The 23543-nt window shown below is 55.7% G+C and overlaps 3 protein-coding genes across 7 annotated transcripts in view; 2 read left to right on the top strand and 1 right to left on the bottom strand.

The window, feature by feature from the left end:
• NTN5 (netrin 5) overlaps positions 1-3773 on the bottom strand; it is a 13144-nt gene extending 9371 nt beyond the window's left edge. For 3 of the 4 annotated variants that reach the window (XM_045440653.1, XM_045440654.1, XM_045440658.1), the window contains exon 1: positions 505-1281. In XM_045440653.1, the coding sequence (XP_045296609.1) occupies positions 505-817 (313 nt within the window). In that variant the 5' untranslated portion in view covers positions 818-1281. Of the gene's footprint in view, positions 1-504; positions 1282-3679 lie in introns of those variants that run through there. The other variant, XM_045440656.1, reaches the window with a different exon arrangement.
• The window catches only part of LOC123578090 (galactoside 2-alpha-L-fucosyltransferase SEC1-like), a 20438-nt gene extending 620 nt beyond the window's left edge, over positions 1-19818 (top strand). Inside the window, 5 exon segments of the mRNA XM_045440677.1 lie at positions 3680-4408; positions 4411-4906; positions 15425-15586; positions 16131-16623; positions 19212-19818. Coding sequence (XP_045296633.1) covers positions 3680-4408; positions 4411-4685 — 1004 coding nt within the window. The 3' untranslated portion in view covers positions 4686-4906; positions 15425-15586; positions 16131-16623; positions 19212-19818.
• FUT2 (fucosyltransferase 2) lies at positions 16514-23543 on the top strand. 2 transcript variants are annotated; one of them, XM_045440682.1, is made up of 2 exons: positions 16514-16623; positions 22513-23543. In XM_045440682.1, the coding sequence occupies exon 2, from the start codon at positions 22515-22517 to the stop codon at positions 23541-23543; it is 1029 nt and encodes a 342-aa protein (XP_045296638.1). In that variant the 5' UTR covers positions 16514-16623; positions 22513-22514. The 2 variants fall into 2 exon arrangements, with proteins under 2 accessions (XP_045296638.1, XP_045296639.1); XM_045440683.1 differs by lacking the exon at positions 16514-16623 and adding an exon at positions 21174-21532.

Below are 23543 nucleotides of genomic sequence, written 5' to 3'. Positions count from 1 at the left end.
GGCTCTCCTTCACTTCCCACTGAGAAAAGCTGGGGCGGGGGAGTCTCGAGAGGATAGGGCACAGATATTTGCTGCCGCGCCCTGCGCCCTTGAGTGCCTTCGTTTCAGCGCCGCGTGGACCCGACCCTGACAGGGATTTGGGGGTCCGCTGGCGGGACCCTGTCCTGGGGTCGGGAGAGCACAGCCAAGGGGGTGTGTGATTCTGATTCCGGGTGGCCCTCACCCGCCAGCACGAGCCGAGCCGGGAGCCAGGACAAGGACATCGGATTTGAAATTAAGCCGGGAGGAGCAATTAACCGCGAGAGAAGGAGATTGGGGGCAGAGACACCCCTAGATCACAGGGCGCATACCGGTTCTGGGACGGCGGTGTGAGCGACAGGGTAACATCACTGCACGAATCCATCCCGCAAGTGCGCCCCAGAGTCCCTCCTGTGTGCAGACACCCCGCTGAAGCTACCACCGCGAACTCCTACAAACCTCCCCGCCCTCGTCAGTCAGGCTTACAGTCCAGAGAGAAGAGCGATCGCTTCGGACAAGTAGTAAGTAATTCTGCCCCAGAGGATGGCGGGAAGGTGGCGAGGAAGGTGGCGAGCGCTGCGGAACAAAAGCGAGCAGGGAGGTGGGGGTGGGGGGGTGGGGGTCCGGAGGGGACATCCGGGCTGAGACCCGAAAGCGGTGGGGACACACCGCAAGCCACCCGAGCATCACCGTGGGGGCTGGAGCGACGCGGGCAGAGGGCAAGGCCAGCGCAAAAGGCTAGTCTGGCTGCCAGAGAAAATTCCAGGAAGTTTAGGTCGCATTTTACTTTCCTCCCCATCCGGGGACAAGAAGTTTCTTAAAGTAATGTGACCTGGAGGGAGGCTTTCTTCCTCGCTTTTGGTTTTCATAGTACTTACTTACTTATTTACCTATTTATTTATTTATTTATTTATTTATTTAGGAGAAGGGGTTCCTCAAGTATTGGGCACTTTCATCCCCAGAAAGGAGGAAGCAGAACCCCCCCCCCCCCCCAGGGCACAGCTCAGCCCAGCAGTGTGGGACCCACAGCTCTGGGCTTGCGGAGATCTTTTGCCCCTACCTGGGCGGCCCAGACAACGGCAGAGGCCCCACAAGGCAAGGCAGGTCACATTCCATGTCTGGCTGGACTGAGAGTGTGCGGCTGAGGGCTCTCCCTGAGGAATTCTCGAAAAATCCAGGACAGTAACTGACAGCACAGATTCCTGAGCCACACGGCCTGGGTTCAGATTCACGCTCTGCCTCTCTCCTAGCTGCATGACCTAAAGCAGGTTTCTTTTTCTTTTCTTTTTTTTTTTTAATATTTATTTATTTATTTAGAGAGAGAGTGAGGGGGGGGGAGGGACAGAGAGAGAGAGAGAGAGAGAGACAGAGAATCCCGTGCAGGCTCCCCACTGCCAGCGCGGAACCCAATGCGGGGCTCAAACCCACGAACCGTGAGATCCCGACCTGAGCCAAAACCAAGAGTCCGAGCCGCCCAGGCACCCCTAAAGCAGGTTTCTCAACCTCCCTGTGCCTGGGTGCCCTCATCTGTTAAATGAGCATAACAGCGTGCCTTCCTCGCAGAAGATCAAGAGGATTAAATGAGTGAAGACAGGCTTTCAGTTTCCTCTCTGAAACTCTTTAGACCAGACACGTTTCAGAACCTGTGTGTTGGCACCATAATGGGGTCCCTAGACTGTATGTTAGGTAGCTCCCCTGCGGGATCTGGGCAGCATCCCATAATCCAACTTTTTCTTTCTTTCTTTCTTTCTTTCTTTCTTTCTTTCTTTCTTTCTTTCTTTCTTTCAATGTGTATTGATTTTTGAGACAGACGGAGACAGTGAAAGCGGAGGAGGGGCAGAGAGAGAGGGAGACACAGAATCCGAAGCAGGCTCCAGGCTCTGAGCTGTCAGCGCAGAGCCCGACGCGGGACTCGAACTCACAAACCTGGAGATCGTGACCTGAGCCGAGGTCAGACGCTTAACCGACTGAGCCAACCAGCCACTCCTAACGTTACTGTTTCTGTAGCAAAACACACGGACATCACATTGAGCAAAGTCTACAAATAGCTGCGGGTCAGTTCAGGCCATGTTTTGTCCCCGGATGAGTTCAATTCGGATGGGGGGTTGGCCACCCAACTGTAGGAAAGGCCACCCAACTGTAGGAAAGGCCACCCAACAAGGAATTGCGGACTGAGATGGTAAGTCTGGGGCCAGTGCCTGGTGTGTGGCAGGAACCACAGAAGCAGCAGCCTTAATTCGCTGTTTTTCTGTGGCTTTCTAGTTGTTCAGGCTGAGAGAAAGCCAGGAGAGGGAGCTCTTGAGATTCCTGGAAACGGGTGACTGCAGGGCCGGCTGCCTGATTTGCAGAGCCCAGTGGAACAGGGAAACAGGGGGGCCTTGTTCACATTTATTGAGAATTTGTAGCTGGTGAGACCAGAGCACTAAACCAAGTGCAGCACCACCCCCCCCCCGGTTTGTTTTTTTTTAAAACAAGTAAACTCTGCACCCAACACGGGGCTCACACTCACAACCCCGCGATCAAGAGTTGCACGCTGGGGGCGCCTGGGTGGCGCAGTCGGTTAAGCGTCCGACTTCAGCCAGGTCACGATCTCGCGGTCCGTGAGTTCGAGCCCCGCGTCAGGCTCTGGGCTGATGGCTCGGAGCCTGGAGCCTGTTTCCGATTCTGTGTCTCCCTCTCTCTCTGCCCCTCCCCCGTTCATGCTCTGTCTCTCTCTGTCCCAAAAATAAATAAACGTTGAAAAAAAAAATTAAAAAAAAAAAAAAAAAGAAAAGAAGAGTTGCACGCTGTACCAACTGAGCCAGCCAGGTGAAGCGCGGGGTCCTTTTGAGTGCAGGCCGTGTGCCGCTGCACGGGTCACACGCCTGGGTGGTGGGTACCTTTGTCCTGAGCGGCTCCCTCTTCCCCGGTAGCCCAGGCTCTAGTCCCGGCTCCGCTCACCCCCTCTGCCTTTGGGACCTGGCCAGCCCCACAAGCTGGCTAGAGCCTGAGACCTGAGTCCTCCATGTAGGACCCCCCAGGCAGGCCCCAAGCTGGCAGCTGGTGTGATAAGGATTGGGACAGAGTTGTCAGGAGGCACGTGAGCAGAAGGGCTCCCCCTTTGGAAACCAGAGCAGTGGGCAGGGCACTTCTCGTACACCCCGGTGGAATGTGAAGTCACACTTAGCCTTGCTGTGGAAGAGCCAGCTGACCTTGCTGGGGACCCACGCTGAACAAGCGACGTTTGAGGAGGGCCCAGGAGTGCTCAGATTTCCCACAGGGGTCAGATTAATAAAGTGAGGAGCCCCGGAATATGGGAGGAGGAGGAGGAGAGCTGAAGCAAGGCCCACAGCACCCTGACGTTTGAGGGGAGCTGGCAGGGGGAGAGATGGGATGCCTGGAGCAGGGGAGGACAAAAGCCAGATGATGAAGAGTGCCCCCCCCTCCCCCCCGCAATCCAGGGCTTCCTCCCACACGGGCCCATGAGACTCCTGAGCTGTGGCCGCTGGAATGGCCACAGGGAAACCGCAGATACAGAAGAGAACAGAAAGCGGGTCAGGACGTGCCGGACGCCGCTAGACAGGCTGGGATGAGTTGTGTGAGGAATGAACGATTTGAGGGTGAGTGAGACTCACGTACGCCTGCCCGCCCGTCCTGACCGGGTCCTCCCTCCTCCCTGCAGCCATCGCGAGATCCTGGGCCACTTGCCCTTCCTTCTCCACCGTCTACTTCCTCTTCATCATCGTCGTGGCGTCTACCTTCTTCCACTGCCACTGGCGCCTGGCCGTGGTGCCCGGCCCCTGGGCCTACTCGGGCCGCGTCGTCCTGCTCCCCAGATCTCTGCCCCGGGGCGGCATGTTCACCATCAATGCCCAAGGGCTCCTGGGGAACCAGATGGGGGAGTACGCCACCCTGTACGCCCTGGCCCAGATGAACGGGCGGCCCGCCTTCATCCCGGCCGAGATGCACCGCGCGCTGGCGCCCATCTTCCGGATCAGCCTCCCCGTCCTGGACCACACCGCGGCCGGCAGGATCCCCTGGCGGAACTACCCCCTGAACGACTGGATGGAGGACCGCTACCGCCACATCCCGGGCGAGTACGTGCGCCTCACCGGCTACCCCTGCTCCTGGACCTTCTACCACCACGTGCGCGACGAGATCCGGCGCGAGTTCACCCTGCACGACCACGTGCGGGCGGAGGCCCAGGCGTTTCTGCGGCGGCTGCGGGTGGGCGGGCGGCGGCCGGGCACCTTCGTGGGCGTGCACGTGCGCCGCGGCGACTACGTGCACGTCATGCCCCGCGTGTGGAAGGGCGTGGTCGCCGACCGCGGGTACCTGGAGCGGGCCCTGGGCTGGTTCCGGGCCCGCCACCGCGCCCCGGTCTTCGTGGTCGCCAGCAACGGCATGGCCTGGCCTCCCGCGGCGACGTGGTGTTCGCCGGCAATGGCCTTCAGGGCTCGCCGGCCAAGGACTTCGTCCTGTTCACGCAGTGCAACCACAGCGCCGTCACCGTGGGCACGTTCGGGATCTGGGCCGCCTACCTGGCGGGCGGGGACACCATCCACCTGGCCAATTTCACCCTCCCGCACTCCCCCTTCCGCTGGATCTTTAAGCCCCAAGCAGCCTTCCTGCCGGAGTGGATGGGCATCGCTGCTGACCTTGGCCGGGCCAGAGAGAACAGCCCCTAGCCCCGCACGCGCCTCCCTGGCCCTCGGGCCGGCAGGCGGGCCCAGAATCAGGCACCCACGGCCTGCCTCCCGGCTGCTCTGCTTCTGAGCTGGGCGGCCTCGAACAAGTGACTTAACCTCTCTGTGCCTTTGCGGGCCACGTGCAGAACATAATACAGGACTTCCCTCAGCGGCTCCTCGCAAGAACCCAGCAAGTCCATTCGGTGCCTTGAAAACACGCGGTGAGTATTGGCCGCGAACGGGCGCGTGCGTGGCGTCCCCTGAACCGTTGTGCTGCTTTAAGAGGGAAACATATTTTGACTGTAAGCCCAAATTTTTTTGCCCCTGCCTCCTGAGAGGGTTTGGTTTGGTGAAGCCATTCCTGCCCTCAAGTCAAGGGCAGCTGAGAATTAGGGCTTTGGGTTTCCTGAGGCCTTATCGTGCAAGGATGTGAGGGAAGCCAGGATCTGAGAGGGTAAATCTCAGGGAGACGCCCTCGGTGGAGCAGAGAAGTCCCCGGAAATGGGGGTGGGCGTGGGGTGGGGGCCTCACAACGCCCCAGGGACTCAAAGCCACTCTGGGAAACCCCCGTGTGGACAAGAGTTGGATGAAATGACTGTAACATGGGCTTTCTGGTATTCAGCACGTTTAGAAGCATGGAGATCTCAGTATCTTTTATGGGTGTATCACTCCTTTCTGGATAGTAAAATAATAATAATTAATTTTAAAAAATCTTTTTTTTTTTCAAAGTTTGTTGATTTTTTAAAACAAAAAAAATTTTTTTTTTCAACGTTTATTTATTTTTGGGACAGAGAGAGACAGAGCATGAACGGGGGAGGGGCAGAGAGAGAGGGAGACACAGAATCGGAAAACAGGCTCCAGGCTCCGAGCCATCAGCCCAGAGCCCGACGCGGGGCTCGAACTCACGGACCGCGAGATCGTGACCTGGCTGAAGTCGGACGCTCAACCGACTGCGCCACCCAGGCGCCCCTAAAACAAAATTTTTTAACGCTTATTTATTTTTGAAAGAGAGAGGGGGATGGGGCACAAGCAGGGGAGGGGGCAGAGAGAGAGGGAGACACAGAATCCGAAGCAGGCTCCAGGCTCCGAGCGGTCAGCACAGAGCCCGACGCGGGGCTCGAACCCACAAACCGTGAGACCATGACCTGAGCCAAAGTCGGACGCCCAACTGACAGGGCCACCCAGGCGCCCCTGAATCCCCATTTCTTGGCACGCTTCTGAGGTTGAACAAATTTGTTTTCACATATTAATCACATTGTATCTCCCCAGAGCCATCTTGACCCCAATTTACTTCCTTCGGTCCAGATGGAGGCATCATGGTCTGGGGCTGAGGGTCGGGGATACTAAAGAAAAGCCGAAGAAGGTTCCAGAGGAAGGGGAGGGGAGCCGGGAGGGAGGTTCCATGTGAGCCGTCTACTGCTGCTTAGCAAATTTACTCCAAAACATAGTGGCTTAAAATAACTACAGTAATTTATCACCTCGTACAGTGTGTGTGGGTCAGGAATTCGGGAACCGTGTAGCTGGATGGTTCTGCCTGCCAGGTGTCGGCAAAGGCCAGTCATCTGAAGGTCCTCCTGGGGCCCGGGGGGATCGGCTTCCACAGCTAGAAGTTTCCTGGGCTCTTGGCTCTTGGTCATATCCTCGAGATGTGGGCCTCTGTGGGGCTGCGTGAGCCTCAAGGCCGCTGGATTCCTCCCTAGAGAGAAACCAAGAGACCAAGGTGGAAACTGCCATGCCTTCACGGCCCAGCCCGCCCGAGCCACACACGGCCACTTCTGCCATATTCCATCGATCACACAGCGCAGCCCTGGTGCACTGTGGGGGGGGACCGCAGCAGGTTAGGATCCCCCGGAGCTGGGGGATCACTGCAGGCAGCCAGTGCGGGGGGCGGGTGACACTAGTTTTCTAGAGTCGTCATAACAAAGTACCACAAACGTCGTGGCTTAAACCACAGACGCGGATTGTCCGATCCACGAGGTCAGCTGGTTGGTTCCTTTTCTTTCTTTCTTTCTTTTTTTTTAATGTTTATTTATTATTGAGAGACAGAGACAGACTGTGAGCAGGGGAGGGGCAGAGAGAGAGGGAGACACAGAATCCGAAGCAGGCTCCAGGCTCTGAGCTGTCAGGAACCCCGAGATCATGACCTGAGTCGAAGTCGGACACTCAACCCACTGAGCCCCGCCGGCCGCCCCCTGGTTGGTTCCTTCTAAGACCGTGAGGGAGGATGTGTTCCTGACTTGTACATGACCGTCTTCTCCCTGCCTTTTTGTCTCCCCTCTGTACACGTCTGTGTCCAAATTTCCTCCTCTTCGTTAGGACGCCAGTCATAAGGGACGATGCCCTCATTTTTGTAAATGTTTTTATTTACTTATTTATTTTTGAGAGGGGGAGCGGGGGGAGGGGCAGAGAGAGGGGGACAGTGGATCCAAAGTGAGCTCCTCTGAGCCGACAGCAGCGAGCCCAATGTGGGGTTCGAACTCACAAACAGAGAGATCGAGACTTAGGCCACAGAGCCATCCAGGCACCTCCCATTCCGTGTGTTTCTTCCGTTCTCTCAAGGCCAGTCCCTCCTCCTCAGGATCATTTACCGGAGTCTGGATCTTTTCCCAAATTGTCCCCTTTGGAGAGACTCAAGCCAGAAGGGTAGAGGCATCTCAGCCGTGACCTGTGGCCCGCTACCAACTGCGACAATTGCAAAGTACAGAAGTGAACGGAGGCCGTGTGTCCCCCTTCACTAGAATACGGCCGTGCCAGGGTCCTTCCTACCGCTCCTCCAAATCTCCTCTCCAACCTCCTCCGCCCTGCTGGCATCTGCTGAGGACGGAATGTTTGGGTCCCTCCCCAGTTCCTGTGTTGAAGCCCTAACCCCCTACCGTGCTCGTGTCAGGAGGTGGGGCCTCGGGGGGGGGGGGGGGGGGCGGAGGAGACAATTCGTTCCTGAGCGAGGAGCCCTGGTGTAACAGGATCGATGCCCCTGTTGTTGTTGTTTTAAGGTTTATTTACTTTTGAGAGAGAGCAAGCCGGGGACGGGCGGAGAGAGCGAGAGAGGGAGACCGCAGACTTGAAGCTGGCTCTGCCCTGAGAGAGCCCCATGCGGGGCTGGAACTCATGACCTGAGCTGAAGTCGGACGCCTAAGCGACCGAACCCCCGGGGCGCGCCCCGGGATCGGTGCCCTGGTAAGAAAGAGACGCGAGAAAGATGATCTTGCTCGGCTCTCGGACCGCAAATCAGGAAGTGCGCTCTCACCAGGCACGGGGGCGGCAGGCGCCCTGACCTTCAGCCTTCAGGCCCCATGCGTTGTTTCAGCCCCCAGCCCGGGGTTCTTTGCTGCCGCAGTCCCCACTGACTAATAAAGACCGTTTCCAGGGGGCTCCCTCGCCCTGTGGCTCCGGTTGGCTTCGGCCAGTGGGATCACAGTCCAGAAATCAGGGGAGGAAGGAGAGCGAAGCCCGGGTATTCATTCTCCAGGCCCGTCCCTGCCGACCTGGGGTGGTAACTGCGCCCCATGTCGATGCCCCCGCCCCGGGAGCTGTAACATCTCTTTGTCGGTTTCCCTACATCCTCCCCACACCTCTGTAAACCGTCCTTGGAAACCCCTCTCCCGTTGCCCCCACGACTGTTCCCTCTGTGTTGGGACCCTGCGCGGTGCCTCCAGAATTTTGCTAGAGCACAAAAGCGCTCCCCACACCCACGCGGCTCTGACACCGAAGTCACTCAGCTTAGTGGCACGATGACCTGTCCTCAGTCAGAATCAAGTTGGTTCTGAAGAAAATAATGAAAACGATGAAGAGAAAACAATGAAGTGATATTTCCCGCCGGCTTCACTTCAGGGACCCAGAGGAAAGCCACAGGCGGCCGGGCGCCCGCTTCCCACCTGTCTCTCCTCTCGAACACCCTGGGGACGATGTTGGCACTGGGGGCAGATTCGGAGGATGCATCCTCCCAGCCACCCTCCGGCATCATCTCCCGGGTGGGGTCGTCTCTGCTGGGAAGGAGCCCTGCTGGGAGGCAGAACAGACGCTGCTCGCTTCCGGGAGCTGGGCGGAGTAGCACAGCAACACTCCAAGTTGCATCTGTTTCACCTAAATGCTAAGGGGACCCAGCTCTGTTCCTTGTTCGGAAAAGGAAATAAACGACTTTCAGTTCGTAAGGGCCAAAGCAGAAACTGGCGAGCTGTCAACCATTAGTGGCACAGATTCAATCAACAAATATTTGCTGAGCTCCGCCCTGAGCTCAAAGACCTCCCACCTCGTCCCCACCACAGGGGATGGGGGGAAGCCCAGGGCAGGGGCCAGCAAGCCCCGTACCCCAAACAGCACGGAGCACGCAGCATGTGTTTGTTACGGGTCGAATTGTGTCCCCAGAAGGGTGGGCGGAAAGCCTTCTGCCCAGGATCTCCGGATGTGCCCTTCTTTGGACATTAGGATCTTTGCAGATAAATTAGTTAAGATGAGGTCACGCTGGGGTAGGGTGGGGGCCCTGCCTCCGACGTGGCAGGTGACACCGACACAGGAGGGGACAGCGCCATGTGATGAGATCAGCTTCTAGCCCCTGACTGGGAGGGAATGATTTTCCATTGTTGAAAGGCACACAGTGTGTGGTTAACAGCACCCTTGGGAAACTGACACGGTGCTTCCGGTTTATTTATTGAATGGCTTGGACAAGCACGAGCTGGCGCCAGGCCCCTCACTGCGTGCACCAGCAAATCAGAGACACAGGCTGCCGTGGCCCAGGACCCGTGTTCCCCGTCAGATCACGGAACCCAGTGGCCATAAGGGGAGAGCACTGGGGGGTGAGTCAAGCAGGGTGTGATCTGGTTGAATGCGGGAAGCAGGTAGAGGCTATACATGCACGCCACAGGGGGCGACCTCGCACCAACGTCCCTGCTTGTCGTCTACCGTCCCCGAAACCCTCAGAGCCCAGAAAGCTGTCTTTCCAGAAGGAACTCAGGCTTATCAACCAGACGCCTATACCTGAGTTGAGCCAACCCAGCTGCGGGTCTGGGCGCCTTGGGTCACAGGGCCAGGGGTTGAGCCCAACCAGAAATGGACTCCCGGGTGTCACCTACCCCTCTGGCAGCCTGGGACTCAAATGCAAGGACCAGGGTGGGGGTGGGGGGTTGCAGACTAAGGTTCACTTCACAGCTCAGCTAATGCCCCTGAGATTCCCAGCCTTATAAGCCCACAGGCTGGAGATCAGACCACTTTCTCATCGCCATCGAAAATAAAGCCTCTGTTCCCAACTTGGAATGTGTTACACGTAGTGACTCAGAGGGGACGCATAGCTCAGTGGTTAAGTGCACACGCTCTGGCCGCAGGCTGAGGATGTCAGGCTGCCACACCCGCTGGCTGTGTGACCCTTGGCAAAGGACTTCACCTCTGTGAGGATTGAAACAGTACCTGGCCGGAGCACGGGTGGGGGTGGGGGTGGGGGTGCCTGTCAGTTAAGTGTCTGACTCTTGATTTCGGCTCAGGTCGTGATCTCATAGTTCGTGGGTTCGAACCCCACATCGGGCTCTGTGCTGACAGGATAGAGCCTGCTTGGGATTCTCTCTCCTCCCCCATGCTCCTCTCTCCGTGCCTCCACTCTCACAACAAATAAATAAACTTGAAATATATGTATTTATATATACTATATATATATATTTGTAAAAAATATATATGATATATATTATATGTATATTACATTTTATAAAATATTAAAAAAGTCAATAAAACCGTAGCGGGCCAATCAACCACATACTGTATGAAATGTCCAGAAAAGGCAACTCCACAGAGACAGAAAGCAGACTAGTGGTTGTCTGGGGCTGGGGGTTGAGAGGCAATGGCTAGTGAGCGCCAGTGGATGCAAGCTTCCTTTTGGGGGGGATGAATACGTTCTAGAATGATAGTGGGGACGTGTGCACGACTCTACAGCCACTCTGGTTTACAAGCCACTGATCCATAAGGCCACCGAATGCAAGCCACCGAAGCGCATACGTCAAGTGATTTGTCTGCTTTACATTTTATAGTTTGAGAATTAGAGCTCAACCGAACTGTGATTAAAAGATCAACCACGCCCGGCCCAGCGACATGCGCAGTGACTGTTAGCTGTTACCACACGCAGGGGAAAGGGTGCCATCCCGGGGGGGGGGGGGGCTCCAGAGCAGGGACCCATGGATTTCCACTTTTGCATGAGGGTGTATTTGTGGTGGTTAAAAGGAAGAGGAAGAAAGGGGCGCCTGGGTGGCTCAGGGGGTTAAGCGTCTGACATCCGCTCAGCTCATGATCTCACAGATCACGAGTTCGAGCCCCACGTCGGGCTCCGCGGTGCTGACAGCTCGGAGCCTGAAGCCTGTTTCAGATTCTGCGTCTCCCTCTCTCTCTGCCCCTCCCCTGCTCGTGCTCTTTCTCTGTCTCTCTCTTAAGAGTAAGTAAACATTAATCCAGATGCCCCCTCCAATAAAAAAAAAAGAATAAGAAAACATTAAAAAAATACAAAAATAAAAGGAGGAGGAGGAGGAGGAAGAAGAAGAGGAAGAGGAAAGAAAAAAGACAGCTTTGAGACCATCAGGGAAATTATAATTTGACTGGATATTATGATATTCAGAAATGACTTAATTGTAGGGCTGGTAACAGCATGGTGTTTGTTCTACACTTAAATTTTTATTTGATTAATTTATTAAAAAATTTTTTCATGTTTATTTTTTTTTTAATTTTTTTTTCAACGTTTATTTATTTTTGGGACAGAGAGAGACAGAGCATGAACGGAGGAGGGGCAGAGAGAGAGGGAGACACAGAATCGGAAACAGGCTCCAGAGCCCGACGCGGGGCTCGAACTCACGGACCGCGAGATCGTGACCTGGCTGAAGTCGGACGCTCAACCGACTGCGCCACCCAGGCGCCCCTAATGTTTATTTATTTTTGAGAGAGAGAGACAGAGCGTGAGTGGGTTAGGGGCAGAGAGAGAGGGAGACACAGAATCTGAAGCAGGCTCCAGGCCCTGGGCCATTAGCACAGAGCCCGAGGCGGGGCTCGAACTCAGGAACCGCGAGATCATGACCTGAGCCGAAGTCGGACGCTTAACTGACTGAGCCACCCAGGCACCCTCATTTTTAAGTATTCTTACCAGTCAGAGGAACACCCTGAAATGTTCAGGGATGGAATGAGAAGGCCCAGTTGAGCTACAGACCAAGGGAGGCTGCCAACACAAGTTGAAAACTGACTGCTGGGTGCTTGGGGCTTTGTTGTACTGGCCTGTCTGCTTTTGTGCATGTTGTTGAATTTCAGTTCCATAACACGTTTTGAAGAAATTCCACCAACGCCCCCTTTATTTATTTATTTTTTTAAGTAGGCTCCCCACCGACGCGGGGCTTGAACTCACGACCCTGAGATCAGAGCCGGACGCTTAACTGACTGAGCCACCCAGGTACCCCCACCAACACCTCTTTTTGTGCCCCGGGGAAAAGCTTAGGGGTGGCCTGGCCCTGGTTTCCACCCCACAGGGCTCCCAGTCTGATGGCAGAGGCCACAGGTAACCTTAATGGTGGGAGCCACTCAGAGCCCTCACGGGGAGGCTGGAAGAAGGTTTGAAATCGCCCTTTAGCCTACACTGAGTGTCTCCTGACTGATGCGGAGCCCATGGATGGCGGGAGGTGGGGAGCTCCAGCGTTTCACCCTCCCCTCTGCAATCCCCATGCCCCTTTGTGTGTGGTCACCACAAGCGCCCCATCCACAAATCCCACATGCAGCCCGGGGCCTCTCTAACCCCGCGGTTAATAACCGCAACACATCCCGGACTCAGATACTCATCAGCAAGCTGTTTACCTACATAGAGGTCTGGCAAAATGTTCCAAAGTCACGGGGTGCGGGAACATTCTTGGCCAGGTAACGATGATTCTTCCTCATTCTGGCATCCCCGGCCCTGGTCATGGAATGAGGTAGACGTACCCCCACCAACACTTTATCATACGCATAGAGGCTGGTGGGCAGTCGTCAGCTGCACCTACGTCTCATGGACATCATCCCAGGAGATGGAGGTCTGAAAACCCCTTCCTCCCTTCCTTCCTTCCTTCCTTCCTTCCTTCCTTCCTTCCTTCCTTCCACAAATATGTATAGAGCACCTACTATCTTCCAGGAGACGTTCTAGACAGTGGGGACCCACGAGGGAGCAAAACGGACATGGTTCCTGCTCTCAGGGAACTGTCACCTTAACGGGAGGTGTTTCAGTCAGCTAATGCTGCGTAACAAGCCATCCCCCAAATGTAATGACGTTAAGTGCCGAATTTATTATTTGTCACGATTGCGTGGATCAACTGGGTGTTTCGCCGCTCCGTGTGACATCTGAGGTCGCTCATAGGGCTGCGCTCAACAGGGAACTTGGTTGGGACTGTCGGCCATCCTCTGTGTGGCCTGTCTCCCGCAGGACAGGCTGGGCTTCCTCAGGGCATGTTGGCTGGATGCCAAGGGGACGTGTATCAGTGTTTACGGAAATGTGGCAGGTATTTGTGGAGGATCTTATCTACAATTGGTACCCACGACAGAGAGGGTTAGAGTCACTGTCACTGGTCATTGCCTGCCTGCCAAAACAAACAGACAAAAAGGCTTCGGGTTCAGGATTTAAATCCCAGTTCCGCCACTTACAGGCTGGGTGGCTTTGGGCAAGTGATTGCACCTCTCTGGGCCTCAGCTGCTAGGGATCACCTCACACAGTTGGAAGGACTAAGTAGGTTATGGTTGTAGAGCAATAATTAACATCGATAGAGTTCCTGCCCTTAGGGGACCTACAGCCATTACAGATATTTTTAGTCTCATTACTATTCAAGGTGCAAAATGAACATAAAAGTATGTCCTGGGGAGGGACCAGGAACAGAGGATTATGGGGGTTCCTGGTGGCTCAGGAAGTGTCAGCCTGAACTTGGCCCCCAGCTTGCAAAGGAGTTGGCTGGGGAAGGGTGCCCCAGGGGTTTGGGAGCCAGTGACTTGATTACAAACTGTGTCTGTATCACCTTCTGTGTGTGACCTTGGGTTTTTCTCTTTGGCTTTCTTATTATTATTATTTATTATGATTATTGTTATTACTACCATTTTAATGTGTATTTATTCTTGAGAGAGAGGGAGAGGCAGAGCATGAGCGGGGGGGGGGGGGGGTAGGGGTAGAGAGAGAGGGAGACACAGAATCCCAAGCAGGCTCCAGGCTCCAAGCTGTCAGCACAGAGCCCCACTTGGGCTCGAACCCACAAACCGTGAGATCATGACCCGAGCCGACATCGGACGCTCAACCGACTGAGCCACCCGGGCGCCCCTCTCTTTGCCTTTCTAAGCCTTGGGGTCTGAAGTCACAGCAAGACACAGAGGATGCTGGGACCTGGGCCTAGGGGCAGTGTGGGAGGAACATAAACGGAGGCTCCTGGGACAGGCCAGGCTCAGGCATGTGTGAGAGGCAGACCATCCCATCACAGAACATTTCCACTGCCTCGGAAAGAGGCCGGTTCCCGTCAGGAATCACTATTTCCCCCTCCCCAACCCCCCGGCAACGAATCTGCTTGTGGATTTGCCTACTCTGGAAATTTCGTAGAACTAATCACACAAGCGGCCCCCGGGTGCCTCAGGGTTCGAGGCTCGTGGGCTCGAGCCCCGCATCGGGTTCTGTGCTGACAGTGTGGAGCCTACTTGGGATCCCCTCTCTCTCCCTCTCTCTGCACCTGCCCTGCTCACTCGCTCGAAACATTAAAAACAAAGTGTTCTCTCTCTAAAAACAAACAAAAAAAAATAGACTAAAATAGAGTGTACACATAACTTTTTTTAAAAATTTTGTTTTTAATGTTTATTTATGTTAGAGAGAGAGAGAGAGAGAGAGAGTGCAAGTGGGGGAGAGGCGGGGGGGGGAAGCAGGGGAGAGGACCCGAAGCAGGCTCTTCCCTGACAGCTCAGAGCCTGGAGCCTGCTTCGGATTCTCTGTCTCCCTCTCTCTCCGCCCCTCCCCTACTCATGAGCTCTCTCTCTCCTTCAAGATAAATAAACATCCAAAAAAAAAATTTTTTTTTAAGTTTGAATTTTTTTGGTTAAGTTGGTTCTCAGTCAAAACAAAACAAAACAAAACAAATACCCTTTTGAGCATGTATCACAATCGAATACATTTTATCAAACCAAAGCTCAAAATTCCTCCTGCCCGGATTATTTTCGTAGGTTTTCCTATCATCTGTCTCTTGGGGTTATTTACATGTATTGTGTCTGTACGCGGGGTATCAGAGAACAATGTTCTCTGCAAGTCTGTGTTCTAAGATGCGATGTTGGTTGCTTGACATTGGCCATGGGGTGGGGGAGGGGGGTGGTATTTATACCATCGAAATTTTTACCATTTACACCACATGCTACCAACCGGGGATGATTTTTGCCCCAGGGAGCCGGCTGTTAAGCATTTCCCAGCCCGCCCCTGGTCCTGAAACAGGAGACCTGAGGGGATAGAACAGTGGTCCTCAATTTGCGAGTATTGTCCGGGGCAGGGGGGAGGGGGGACATTCTGGGCATCCGCGGGGCAGGTTTAGTTGTCACAAGGGTTGTCCGATGTGGCCACGGCATTTAGTGACTAAGGATAAATGCTGATAAATGTTACATAGAGATGTGTCCCACATCCCCGTGACTTTTAAACATCCTGTCCGAGATCCACATAGGTGAAAAATCTGTTTCTATGTTTCGGAGCCCAGAATCTGCTTTGCATATCTTACAGGCCTGCTCTTTGCTTGTTCCTTTTCTTCCAGTGTTGGGGAAGCCGGGTCATAGGTCCTGTGGACCGTCCCACGTTCTGGACTTGGCTCAATGCACCCTCGCGGTGTCCATTCACTGGCGACTTTATCCTCCTGTTTTTCTGAAGACCGGTGATCACACCGAGAGGCTTGATCCGATTCAGATTTTTTTTAAAGGTTTGTTTTATTTATTTTGAGAGAGAGAAAGCATGAAGCAGGGAGGGGCAGAGAGGTGAGGGGGGAGGGGAGGAGAGGGAGAGAATCCCAAGCAGGCTCCCCCCTGTCCGCGACGAACCTGGCTCCAACGTGCAAACCTTGAGATCAGGAGCTGAAGTCCAAGTTGGTCGCTCAACCGACTGAGCCACCCAGGCGCCCCCAGATGGTTTTCGGTTTTTGCAGGGAAGGAGCGGAGGGTGAGATCCATGGATGGTGGGGCCTCCCGTCCACTCACTCAGGAGCCCGGGGGAGCCGTTGCCTTTCAGTGTTAGGACTGTTGGGGGCTCCTCCCTCCCCTGGAAAATTCCTCCTCGATCTTGCACTTGATTTTGGCGGCCGCAGACAAGCATAGCCTCTGGCCGTGTGATGTACGGTTAGGGGATTTTCACTTCCTGAGAGAATCTTTCTTTGAAAGCAGGGAGAGTGAGAAGAGTCGGTGCTCGCCAGGGTGAATCCGAGATTCTGGCCAGCCCGGTTTCGAAAGCTAGCTCCTCTCACTTCCTAGCTGTGTGACCCTGAGCGAGTTAGTTCACGTCTCGGGGCCTTGGAATCTCCGCCTGCACCACAGGGCCGCTGAGCGCACGGAACTCACCCGGTGGCGAAGATAGAAGGAGGTTAGCAGACCACGTAAATGCTGCGGTTGGGGCCCAAATAAAGAAACCCAGGAGGACCCCGGCAGGGCTGAGTCCGGACGAGCCTGGCCGGGCTGGACTCGGCCGGCCTCCTCCCGAGGGGCCTCCCGGGCCAGCGTCCCAGCAGTCACGTGGGGTGGGAGGTGGGGCGCCCAGCACACCTGGCTCCCTAAAGCCCGCCACCCCCCCACCCCCCCCCCCCTACGGCTCGGGGAGGCCAGGTAGAGCCTGGGCGGGGTTTTCCGGACCCGGGTGCTGGAAGGTTCCGATTTCTGAGTGAAGGGTCGATCTCCGACGAGGGAGCACCCCGATCTGCTCGCCGAGCAGCCCCGTCGTCGGCCCCCGGATTCCTGCGGCCGGAACCAGGTGAGAGATGGCGAGGTGGGGCGGGGGTGTAGGGGGAGAGGCTCCCCCCGACCCGCTGCGCGCTGGCGAGAGCGCGCGCACGGGGCCGAGTGCTGGGACGCACTTGAACTCAGGGATCCCCTCTGGGATGCCCCGCCCCCGCCCCGGGGTCTCCGCCAGCAGAGGGTCCACCCCTCGCCGCCCAGGAGCCCACCTCCTCTGCACCCAGCACCCCAGTCGTCTCATCTCCCCGTGAGCCCCAGCCGCCGCCCCGCTCCGCTCCCCTCCCCTCCCCTTCCTTCCCTGCCGATCGACCACCTGAGCCCGCACCTCCCCACTCTCCCCTCCCCAGCCCCAGGCCACCAGCTCCCTCCCTCCCGTCACCAGTTTCCTGGAGCTTACCTAAGAATCTCCGTGCGGGGCAGGGCCTGCTGTGCGAGAGTTTCCTGTTCGCCTCTCCCCGCCACTCCCCACCTCCACCTCCTGCGACCTCGGGGTCGCAGGACCCACCCACAGGACCCAGGGGTCCCCAAGGGTCCCCGAGGCTGCTGCCGCCCGCACCTCCAGGCCCACCGTGGCCCCAGGGATCCCTGGCTCCCGAGCCACCCCCCCCCCCCCTTCCATTCCAGTCCTGGGAATCAAGTCGAGGACTTCCAGGTGGTGGCCTCACATTTGTGCCCCAAGCTCTTCCCCAAAGGCGTGCTTACAGTGCGAATTTCGGGGGGGTGGGGTGGGGGTGGGGGGAGACGGGGTTATTTCTTGGTGGCGAAGCCTGGCTGGGTGGAGGTGGAAAGCCCTGGGAGGGCGGTGAGCTGGGGAGGCGCAAGGCCAGCCTCTGGGTGTGGGGACAGATGGGGGGAGGCTTGGCACCAGGGCCCAGGCTCCAGAGGGGAGAGGACGCAGTGGGCCAGGCTTAGCCTAGGGTGAGAGAGCCAGAGGAGCGCTTAAAAGGCCTTCTGGACAGAGAGCAGTGGCCCCATTTTCCCGAGGGACCCGCAGGCTGGGCTCCTCCTTCGAAGTTGGGGCTCCTTCTGTTCTCCAATCCTCCTGCCTCCAAACGGATGAAGGAAGGACTCTTGACCTTTCCTCTTGCCCCTCCCTCCTTGGATGATGGCCTGAAGGGCCCGATGCCGGTACAGGGACTGAGGACAGACACAGGGACTGAGGACAGACCCAGAGACGGACTTTCCGATCCCCCTGGGATCCCACTTTCCAGAAGCTGGCTGCTGGCATTCCCCAAACTCTCCCCACAGATGTCAGAGGGGCCAGCTGCTCTCCCTGTCTCCCTGTGCCCAGCTCCCCACCCCAGCCCTGGCCCGGGCTTGCCCCCCCAGGCCCTTCTCTGGCTAGTCTCTGAGCCTCTTTTTTTTTTTTTTTTTTTTTTTTTTTTGAGAGAGCCAAAGTGGCAGAGAGGGGCAGAGGGAGGGAGAGAGAACCTTAAGCAGGCTCCAGCACGGAGCGGGAGGTGGGGCTCGATCCCCATCCGAATGAGGAAGGAGGGAACCACCAAGGAAGCTGAGAGACGGCAGCCACCATTCTAGAACATTCTGCCTTCCTTTTCACCCAAACAAAGCTGGCCTTATTGTCTTTCTGTCTGAGGGAAACAAATTTCGAGGGCACATTCAGGGCCAGCCCAGAGACGAAGAGGTGTGATCCTGATGGTCATTCTCCCAGTATCCTTGACAGGTGGAGGCCCACGTTCCTTCTACACACATTTCCCGAGCACCTACTGTGTGTCCAGCCCTGTTTCCGAGGGCTGCAGGGAACAGAGAGGGAATCAGAGCAACCCTGTCCCTTCCTTCCTTCGTGGAGCTGTGTCTGAGATCAAGAGACCGGGTCTGAATGATCCCGAGAGTGACTCACTTGGAGGCACAGAATTGGGACAGAGGCCAGATCTGGACTGAGTGTGGCAGGTCCTTTTCTCTCTCTCCTGTCTCTCCCTCTCTCCGTCGCTCCCGAGGTTTTCTATTCCTGTCTGTGTCTTTCTCCCTGCCTCCGTCTTTCTCTCTGTGTCTCCGTGTCTCCTTGTCTGTCTGTCCTCCTGCTCTCTCTGGCTCTGTCCCTGTATTTCTCTCCAGTTCTTTCTGTCCCTGTCTTTTTCTTTTCCGGTCTCTTTCTACATCTGTCTCTTCCCTCCTCCCTTCCTTCCCCCCTCCCATCCTCCCTTCCTTCCTTCCTTTCTTCCCTCCTTCTTTCCTTCTCTCTTCCCTCCCTCCTTCCATCCTGCCTCCCCACAAGCATTTCCCTGGGCCCGCGTTTTTCCCATGTCCTGTGCTTGGCAAATTCACAACCAGACAGAGGAGCTCTTCAAAGGCTCACAAGGCTACTTGGAGAAAGGAAGAGAGAAGCATCCAGAAGAAGTGGGAAGAAGGCACTGAGGCCACTCTCCCTCCTCCTACCTTGGGTGTCCCCTCTGTCCCCAGCTTCCTCCTGCTTCCCAGTCCCCAGAGAGTTCCTTCTACCCCAGAGTCAGGGCCGGGTCTCGAGGAATCTGGTTGGGGTCTGGATAGGAATGTAAGGGCCAGTGGCCTTGACGAAACCGGAGCCAGGGAGCCATCAGGGGGGCACAGTGATGCTTTCCATCTCTCCCTCAACCTTTTTCATCTCAGGGCCCAGTTCACTGTGCTCATGGGTTTCTCTGGTCCCTCTTGGATATGGCTCAACATGGCTGCACGCGGGCTCTCACAGGCCCTTCAGCTGTGGGGCCCACAACCAACCAGCCACGCTCCCTGTGTTTCTAACTTCAAATTCCTAAGGGAGAGACTCTGCTGGATACAGACGCGTCTCTTGAGCCCGCGCCCATGCCCACACAAGGGCCGCCTTGGACCAAAGTCAGATGATGCCCTACTGGCTGCGTTTTGCTTTTTTTTTTTTTTTTTTTTTTAAATAAAGACACCATTGCTATTGGATTACGGCCCACCTTAGGATGACCTCATTGTAACTTGGTCACTTCTGTAAAGACCCTGTGTCCACATAAGGTCCATATTCTGCAGTATCAGGAGTTAGGATTCCAATACGCCTTTTGGAGACAGACACAACCCAACGCATGGCACACAAGGTCTATGGGTTGAGTGGGCAAAAATGTACTACCTTCATACAGTCTACCCCTTGACTGCCATCACACGTATGCTTCATCTCATACCCCCAACTCCATTTAAAAAAAAAACAAAAAACAGGGGTGCCTGGGTGGCTCAACTGACTAAGCGTGGGACTCTTGATTTCGGCTCAGGTCATGATCTCATGGGTTCGAGCCCCATGTCAGGCGCTGCCCTCACAGCGTGGAGCCTGCTTGGGATTCTCTCTCACCCTCTCTCTCTCTGCCCCTCTCCTGCTTGCTCTCACTCTCTCTCTGTCTCTTAAAATACATAAACACTAAAAAAAAAAAAAAACAAAAAAAAACCCCACAGAAATGGGGGCGCCTAGGTGGCTCAGTTGGTTGAGCATCCGACTTCAGCTCAGGTCATGATCTCACAGTCTGCGAGTTCGAGCCCTGCGTCGGGCTCTGTGCTGACAGCTCAGAGCCTGGAGTCTGCTTTGGATTCTGTGTCTCCCCCTCTCTCTGCCCCTCCCCTGCTCATGCTCTGTCTCTCTCTCTCTCTCTCTCTCTCTCAAAAATAAATAAAAACATTAAAAAAAAAAGAGAAAGATAATGCATATCATCTTAATGGGCTATGAGGGTAGCAGTGATTAAGAAACAGGGATATTGCTACCTTAGGTCCAGTGCCAACTTTTATCAGCTATACATAGTTAACCATAAAGGAACATATCTACATAGCTCCTGGCACCTTCCCAGTTTCAACCAGGTCACACCCTGCTTGATTTCCCCCAGTGTTCTCTTCTTAATGGCCACTTGCTTCAGTACTTTGACTAAGGAACACAAACTGTGGACCCCATCAACCAGAAACCTTTTGTATCTAATCTACCTTTGCAGACAGTCTCCAGGATATGCTCTGTTGAAAGGCTGCTCATGAGGAAGAGTTTTAAAAAGAATGGATGGGAACCTCATATTCACAGGGGAGGGAGAGGGAAGTCTCTGGGAGAGCTGGGGGACCAGAAGGCACTTCATTCCTTTGACTCCTCCCATATATCCCCATTGCCGTGATTCCAAGCCCAAAGTCGATCAGTGACCAAACCTGGACTTCCACTGTGGCCACAACAGGCTGCAGGTGTGGTTCCAGCTAGACTGCAGAATGGCAAAGCCCATCAATCACTTCTAGGGGCAATCTTCAGCGACAATAAAGCGTTAAGCGTGATAATCCGGAGCAATGCTTGTTCTGCTTTTCCTTCCTGGCATCCAGTCATAATGGGGAGTCAGAACCAGTTCACTCGCTGCTTTCCTTTCCTTTCAGCTGTTTTGCTTACGCTCCATAGCCGTATCTCCAAACCCCTGTCCCGTCTGGGCCTTATTTTAGTTCTAGGGGGTCCCAGGCCAAGAGCCTGATTAACCGCTTCCCTCTTCGAACCACTGCATGCCTCCATAGTGAAACTTCCATAAAATCCCTAACCAATGGGTTTCGGAGAGGCTCTGAGTTTGGCAGGCCCACCCAAGAGCCAGGAAGGCGGCCCACCTTACCTCCATGGGGACGGCAGAAGGCCCTTCCGGATCTTACCTTATGTACCTTCTTCTCCGGTTATGCGTTCGTATCCTTTATAATCAGATGAGTTCTGAGTTCCGTGAGCCATTTTGGCACATTATCAAACCCGAGGAGGGAGTCGTGGGCACCCCCGAGTTCAAAACTGATCAGTCAGAGGTACGAATGGCTCAGGACTTGGCATCAGTATATGAAGTGAGACGGAACTCTTAAACCCATTGGATCGGATCCCAAGTCCAGGAAGGCAACGTCAAAATGGAATTGAATTGTTGCACACCCAGTTGGTGTGAGGGGAGAAAAAACAAACACTCACCTGCCAACTGCCTTCTGACCTTCAGGTAAAAATATTCAAGAGAGAGAATTGGCCAACTTATCTTTTTATTTATTTATTTATTTATTTATTTTGGGGCGGGGGGAGAGTTTATGAGCAGGGGAGGGGCAGAGAAAAAAATCCCAAGTAGGCTCCACACTGTCAGCCCAGAGCCCGATGAGGGGGCTCGAACTCACGAACCGTGAGATCATGACCTGAGCTGGGATCAAGAGTGAGACGCTCAACCCACTGAGGCACCCAGGGGCCGCTGGCCAACGTGTCTTTCAGAGCTAGCCTTACAAGTTGCAATTTTGCCAACAGATGGCAAAGCCACCGTGGAACCAGGCGTTTACCTTCCGTTCAGTTGGCGGTGGCAACGAGGGCAAGCAGGTCAGGTGGTGGAGTTTGTGATGGGTTGGGCAATTTCCTTTCAAAGGGACTATGGATAGGCAGGGCATGCAAAAATGGACATCTCTAGAAACCGGATCCCAGTCGGTAGAAGGTCTATACACTTGTCCTGCCCATATATACACACCCATGGAAGTATATTCAGTCTATAAACACATTGAAACATACAACGTGTATTTACATTATGTGTGTGTGTGTGTATATATGCTCACTGTATACATACTACACACCCTATATGTATGTACATAGCATATACACACTCACACAACAGAATGCACACCTGTCCCTTGTATGCACACAAATTCACACACATACGTATGTGTGCACAACGTATAGATACCCGTATGCATACTCGGGTGAATACACACGGCGTACTCCTTTCGACCCGGAGAAGCAGGAACGAATGAACCCGATGGAAACACACTCCCGAGGCCTGCCCCCATACACGTAACTGAGCATTCACGCTCATCTACACACAGAGTGAACCCCCGCCCCCCCCCCCCGCACGCACCCTCCCCCCCACCCCCCGCGTGTCTGCTCACACCCCTCCGGGGCCGTCACCCCCTGGCCTAACATCCCCGGCTCTCCCTTCCCCGACAGCCATGTTCAGCGTCCAGGCGCCTTACTTCTTCTCCATGGGCCATATCCTCCTCTTCGTCTTCACGGCCTCTACCATATTTCACCTTCAGCAGCGGCTCGCGAAGATTCGCCCCAGCTGGCAGTTTGAGACGCTGGTGTGGGCGCCCGCGGAAAACTCCTCGACGACGCCCCCGCCCCGGGGCGGCATGTTCACCATCAACGCCCAAGGGCGCCTGGGGAACCAGATGGGGGAGTACGCCACCCTGTACGCCCTGGCCCAGATGAACGGGCGGCCCGCCTTCATCCCGGCCGAGATGCACCGCGCGCTGGCGCCCATCTTCCGGATCAGCCTCCCCGTCCTGGACCACACCGCGGCCGGCAGGATCCCCTGGCGGAACTACCCCCTGAACGACTGGATGGAGGACCGCTACCGCCACATCCCGGGCGAGTACGTGCGCCTCACCGGCTACCCCTGCTCCTGGACCTTCTACCACCACGTGCGCGACGAGATCCGGCGCGAGTTCACCCTGCACGACCACGTGCGGGCGGAGGCCCAGGCGTTTCTGCGGCGGCTGCGGGTGGGCGGGCGGCGGCCGGGCACCTTCGTGGGCGTCCACGTGCGCCGCGGCGACTACGTGCACGTCATGCCCCGCGTGTGGAAGGGCGTGGTCGCCGACCGCGGGTACCTGGAGCGGGCCCTGGGCTGGTTCCGGGCCCGCCACCGCGCCCCGGTCTTCGTGGTCACCAGCAACGGCATGGCCTGGTGCCGCGAGAACATCGACGCCTCCCGCGGCGACGTCGTGTTCGCCGGCGACGGCGTGGAGACCTCGCCGGCCAAGGACTTCGCGCTGCTCACGCAGTGCAACCACACGGTCATGACCATCGGCACGTTCGGGATCTGGGCCGCCTACCTGGCGGGCGGGGACACCGTCTACCTGGCCAATTACACCCTCCCGGACTCCCCCTTCCTCAAACTCTTTAAGCCCGAGGCGGCCTTCCTGCCCGAGTGGATTGGGATCTCGGCAGACCTGTCCCCGCTGCTCCACCACTGA

This window comes from Leopardus geoffroyi, chromosome E2 (genome assembly GCF_018350155.1).
Source record: "Leopardus geoffroyi isolate Oge1 chromosome E2, O.geoffroyi_Oge1_pat1.0, whole genome shotgun sequence".
NCBI lineage: Eukaryota > Metazoa > Chordata > Mammalia > Carnivora > Felidae > Leopardus > Leopardus geoffroyi.
This window is presented reverse-complemented; position numbering and strand designations above follow the sequence as displayed.